The sequence below is a fragment of the Ziziphus jujuba genome, chromosome 1 (genome assembly GCF_031755915.1).
Source record: "Ziziphus jujuba cultivar Dongzao chromosome 1, ASM3175591v1".
Classification (NCBI taxonomy): Eukaryota; Viridiplantae; Streptophyta; class Magnoliopsida; order Rosales; family Rhamnaceae; genus Ziziphus; species Ziziphus jujuba.
The window spans coordinates 11,779,386-11,785,550 of NC_083379.1; the positions used below are offsets into that span (position 1 = coordinate 11,779,386).

Below are 6,165 nucleotides of genomic sequence, written 5' to 3' on the forward strand. Positions count from 1 at the left end.
TATTATCCATTGTGGTCTATGATCATGTACAATGGTTTTTTTTTTTTTTTTTTTTTTCCAAATGCTTTTATTTCTTTCTCATAGTACATGTGCAAGATTTGCTGATCTCCATTTGGCTTTGGTTTGAGCTTTTACTCTTTCTCCCTAAAAAGGGCTTAAATTTTAATGCAGTGGGAGTGAAATTGCTACTGAAATCCCAACAGATGGTTTGGAGAAGAAATATACAAAAGCTGCGGTGGTCGTCTAAAGAGATGAAACTTCTAATTGAAAAAAAAAAAAAAAAAAAAAAAAAACCAAGGTTATTTTTGTAGTTCTCTATAAAAATGAAGTGGGAATAGAAATTTGAATTGTGTACAAAGAAGCACCCTAAACAAATCATAAAAATTCTGCATTAATATGTTATTACTTGTTCGATAGTGAATGGCTTGGTAAACAATATTTACTTATATAACAATTGTATAGAAAAATTTTCGACAAGGAGATACACGATATTGCCAAACGCAATGCACATAGAAATAGGAATCGTTATTTGACAGTTGGTGCGGGCCACCTTAACAATTTGTCTTTAGTAAGCAAACAGAACAGCCCAACTTCTTATGAACCAATTAGGATACGCGTTATGTATTCCACCATTTGTCTACTGACTTTTATGACTGGTTATTCGAAGTGCAAAAGTCAAAAACTAATGGTTATAAGTTATAACAAACACACCAAACACAACTCCACTTCCACCTCATTAAAGTACCTCAGAAATGAATGCCAAAATAAGACTTTCCAACACAATATAGACCGACTGGTTCCAAGGTTATAATTCTGACAAAGTTCTATTGACTAGAAACAACAAAAAAGTTTACAACAATGTGTTACAAATCTGCAGAAATGAAAATTATAAACAAAAATAAAAAATATAAATAAAAACCCAATATTACAGGCTCATTCCCCCTCACCCCTCATCCGGAATGTAGAAATTGTTCTAAACAATAACAATAGAAACTTAAAAACACATTCAAATATTTGCCTGAGATGCTGGAAAATACCAACCAAAAAACCAAAAAAAAAAAAAAAAATGAAAACTCGCAGACTTAGGTAGGTACAACCGCCCCAGTATAAGGCGATAACTGCAACCAAAAAACCCAAAAGGCTACGACCAATAATAAAAACTGTATAAAAAAACATGAGGAAACCTTACATACCCTCCTCTGCATGATCAAAACTTCTTCGGTCCCTAAAATATCACCACAATATTTTTCTAACTCCTCAGCTTGTTTCTTTAGCTTTGCAGCCTTGTTTTCTGTTTCTCCAAGCTTGTTTATCATCTGTGCTTGCTCATTTGCAAGAGACTCTTGTTCTTCAAAGAGCGTGATTTGGTTACTTGCAGCAATCTTCAAGCTTTGTATTGTCCTTGTTATTGCCAGATATTCAACTTCAGCTTCTATCCTTTGCTTAAACAGGCCTTCAAGCTCATATTCTATCTCTCTACTTTTTTTTTCCAGTAAATCTGTGGTGCTACCAGATTCTTCCTTTGGGGACTTACTACTATTAATAGTGGCTTCAAGTTCTGCAATCCGGAATGACTTCACCTCGAGCATTGCCCTTGACTCTTCCAGTTTGCTTTCCAAAGATTGTATGTTCTGTTTCAAGCTCAATATCTGCATTTCCAAAGAACTCACAGCACTTGGTCTGATATTTTCAGAACCCAACTGCTCAGATGAGTTGGGTTCATGAATTTCTGGATCGCTGGAATCAGCAGGTCCAGGTACACTGCTACCATCCACCCAGTTGTTAGGCGATGGCAAAGGCTCCTTCCCAATCTCCTCTAGTTTCTTGACCTCTGGAAGAGAATAAATAACTCCATTAAATCAATTTTGCATACAAATCACATTTAAGAAATTACACCAACACAATAAAATTTAAATTAGAAGGAAAAAAAAAAATCTAACAAAAATTGGTTACGATCAACTTAGCAGATAATAAGCCATATTTGGTAAAAACAGAATGCAGCCACTAACTTCATTGCAGTAAAGAGTAAAGGCAATTACTATAATGAGAATTCTGTCAGCATAAACTTCAGTGTGGAAAAAGACAATTAATCACATGATATTAATCTCTCAACCACAAACAGACAAGCATATCTAACGTTGTGAAAAAGCAAATGTCTTCTGCAATCTGCTTAATGGGCAGCCAACTGACATGCTTTCACACTAAGTACTCAAATAATAAGTTCTATGAGTATAAACTATAAATGCATTACAATAGATAGCATGTTAGATGGGAAGGCATATTATAACAATTCCAAGACTTTTTGGGGTTCAGTGAGACAACTAAATGATAAGGTGCATGCTCACAAACAAGTTGATATGTTTACAAATCTCTTATTTTCCACAGACTAGAGAGGACAAGTGAAAACAAAATAGAGAACATTGTCCATGTGTGTGTGAAAGAAAGGGGAAGGGAGGTTGAAAAACGATGAAAGTTAAAACATCTATAAATGTAAAGAAGAATTCCAACTAGCATGGCAAAGAAATGTTGGTATTAGTAAACTTTTCAGGATATGAACTTGCAATACAAAGTAATTGACAAATCTTGAATAGCCATAACAGACTCAAAATTCTAGAAGACCCAAAATTCCAAAATCATGGAGCACATTTAAAACAATTGTAGCCGTAATTCCTGCAACCGACTTCTACTTTCTTACACCACGAACTACATGTAGCCTTTGCTCAAAAGGCAAACTTCCAAATTGCTACTCACTAACCCAAAATACATATTTCAGTGTGATCAAGCTCCTTATGCATGTCCAAATGGGGCAAATTTAACATATATGGAATTAGTTTCCTAAAAAATCATCCTTGAATACACAAAAAGCTCACGCATGTATAAGACATGGTCCACAAGGAACGATAATCTACCTAATTCAAATCCTACAAACATCCAGTCTAAACATGTCCTAAAGCCCGCTTCCTTTTCCTTTTTCTGTACAACTGGCCATCTTTAGCATCTACACAATCCAATTAAAGTTATATACAGGAGGCCAATGAGACACCTCGCAATGCAATAACAAGAAATTTTCTTCATGGTCCAAGTTTTAACAACAAAACCAAATCTGCCTAAAAGTAAGCACATACAAAATAATTTACATCTTAACCAATTCAGGCCATAAAAGGCTAAATTACCTCTCTCAGTCATTAAACAAAGATTCAACATATTATTTCAAGTCCCCAAGTCCAACTGTCTACCCAAAGATAAAAAATTTCTGTACTTGTCAAAAGAATGCAAGCATGATCTGTACATAATATAGCTTTAAATCACCTTGTCTACATGGAACATGAAATATTTATACTACTAACTTGTTTTTCCTTGCACAGATAAGAATGTAAAATAACCAAAATCTTTTTAGAGGTACTCAAAGCACATGTTTATAATGGTGTAGGGATAACCAAATTTTGGATAGCACTGGGGGAAAAAAAAAAAAAAAAAAAAAAAAAAAAAAAAAAAGAAGAAGAAGAAGAAGAAGCATAAACATATTTCAAAATATAGTACATCTGCAAAGCAATATGATAATTGCACACGAGCAATGCACAAAAGAAAACCAAAATTTTTTATCGATGTTATAACAAAGAAAATTGGCTAACCTTTTTCAAGTGCTTCTTGTACAGATTGAAGGCTAAGGATAGACTCAACTAGTGGATCCTGGTCTTTCATGAACCCATTATTCTCACTCTTTTCTTCCTTAACTCCCGAATATACATCTGCCACTAAATCATCTTCTGAAAGAACTTCAACTTCTTCCACATTCTCTTCGCTATAACCCGTTTGAACTTCCTCACTGAAGTGTCGTTCACTTGCATGACCTTCATCGCTATTCTCTCCATCATAACTCATTGACCTTCCACTTTGCTTTCCGTTACTTGCCAAAGTTGCACCCTGCATAAAGAAAAAGTTGGAGCTTCTCGAGTCAGATTCGACACTGGAATGAGAGTTTTCCTTCTCGATTTTGACCCTTTCTCCTCTGTGCTTTTTGCTGCTCTCCGCTTTTCCCTTTCCCTCTTGAACCCTTTGAGTTGAATTGACGAAATTCTTTCCACTTACGTTCTTCATCCGATTTTTTACATGCCCCACTACTGCAGGCAGGTCATACCTGGCCTTAGGGGCACTGGCAGCTGTGGAAGATTTGCTACTCCGATCCTCACTGTTCTCAGATTCTGTACCAGCAGCAAAAATGGAACCAACAGCGAACCTAGAATCCGAACCAGAAGTGTGCATTGCAAAGCCATCAAGAGCTCCAACATTGTTTAACAAATTTGCAGATCCAACAGAACCCCCACTGTTATGCTTGGTTTCAAGAGGTAAACGTTGAGGTTTAATAGAGTTTCCAGGAGCAGATAAGCCGCGCTTCAAAATTTTACTAGTATCTACAACACTAGCACTAGCATCCTTATTAAATTCCCTCCTAATTCGCCTCCATTTCTTCAATCCATAACCTTTTGTACTAGGAGATTTGGATTCTGGTACAGGCGAATTCAGCCTGTTTTCAATCCCTCCATCCTTTTCCCTAGTATCTGCTAAATTTTCAGTACAATACCCATTATTCCTAATTTCCTTATGATCATCACCATCATCGCCATGAGACACTCCCTGGTCCACTTGATTATCTTCCACAGATTCAAGAGCCGAGCACTCACTTTCCAAATCCATGTCAAAAAAAAAAATTTAAATTTTGAAAGAATTCTCTCACACAAACCCACACACCAAATTAAATTTTAGATCAAGATCAAGAGCAACAACTATCATTCAAGCTCATAGCTCAAAATCTAGCAAACCTGGAAAAAAAAAAAGATCAATGACTGTCACTGGAATGAAATTTACATGGAATTTTCAGAATCCAGGCATTAATACATATTCGGAAAACAATCATGAAATTGAAAGAAAAAAATCCCATATATATAAACGACGGATTCAAAGTATTAACAACAAATACTAATAAAATTGAAAGACAATCGAATTGGATTAAAATTCAGATAAATGATAAATTTTCATTTATTCTATATATTTTTTTTTAAAAAAAAAAAAAAAGGAAAGGTATTTGATACATACCAAGATTCAAAAATCATAATTGAAGGTCGGAGATGACGAGGATGGAGAAATTCGAAGGTGATGAATGAGAAAATCGAAGGGTATGGAAACCCTAAAACGATGTTGGATTTCCATTTTTATAGGCCATGAAAATTATTGAAGGATTTTAGGTAAATAAAATTAAAATATATTTTTAAGGAAATAAGTCTAACGTATAGCAAAATTAGCGATCAGGGGTTAAAAAATAATAATATTAATTAATTAAACGGAAAAAATAAATTTAAAAAATAAAAAAAGGAGAACGTGGGTCGATTCAGATGGGCCACATGGAGTGGGATGGCCCACACTAACACAGTTGGTCACCGCTGGCCATCTGTTAAGAACCGTACGATGGTTCTATTTACAGAAGTGCCAATTTTTCTTTTTTTACCCCTCATTTACAACAATGCTCTCTTTCTTTTTCATTACAATAATTCTCTTTTTTTATTTTGATATTTTAAATCCATATGAAATTTTTTATTTCAATATCTCGATTTGGCTTTTTAAATATAAATATAAATAATTTATTAATGAATCCGATTCATTTCAAAAATACTGTTATTGCTCCCAAATAATGGAGCAGATAGACAAAAAACCAATTAATTATATCTATTTGAAAAAATTGTGAATTCAATTTTTGATAAATCTGAATATTGGTATAGATACCATTTACAGAAATACTATAGAAAAAGATGATAAAGATAACCAAATTGATGATGTAGGGGATAGTTTTTTTTTTTTTAAATAATTTATCTAATTTATAAACTATTTAAAAAAATATTTTTTTATGATTTAAACTCCAAAATATTTTACTACTGAAATTGGATAGCTTGTAGACTGCTAACGGATTTAAAAAAATCACAAGTTACTAATAATGCATAATTTATGGACATGTGAACAGAGAATACTCAGACGTCTATTTTTTATTTATAAAAAAAATGTTATTGCTCTCAATTATTTTATTATAATTAATTTTCCATTTTGCTTCGCACCGTTTGGACTGGGTTAGGAACGGACGTGGGGCCTGCAATAAGGACGTGTGTGTCTAGTTTC

At 33.9% G+C, this 6,165-nt stretch overlaps 1 protein-coding gene across 2 annotated transcripts; it reads right to left on the reverse strand.

The window, feature by feature from the left end:
- Positions 1–794: 794 nt before the first annotated feature.
- LOC107417143 (WPP domain-interacting protein 2) lies at positions 795–5,252 on the reverse strand. 2 transcript variants are annotated; one of them, XM_016025721.4, is made up of 3 exons: positions 5,095–5,252; positions 3,633–4,681; positions 795–1,831 (listed from the first exon to the last, which is right to left on the reverse strand). In XM_016025721.4, the coding sequence occupies exons 1-3, from the start codon at positions 5,109–5,111 to the stop codon at positions 1,083–1,085; spliced, it is 1,815 nt and encodes a 604-aa protein (XP_015881207.1). In that variant the 5' UTR covers positions 5,112–5,252; the 3' UTR covers positions 795–1,082. The 2 variants fall into 2 exon arrangements, with proteins under 2 accessions (XP_015881207.1, XP_015881225.1); XM_016025739.3 differs by having other exon boundaries at positions 3,633–4,820.
- Between the last annotated feature and the right edge of the window lie 913 nt (positions 5,253–6,165).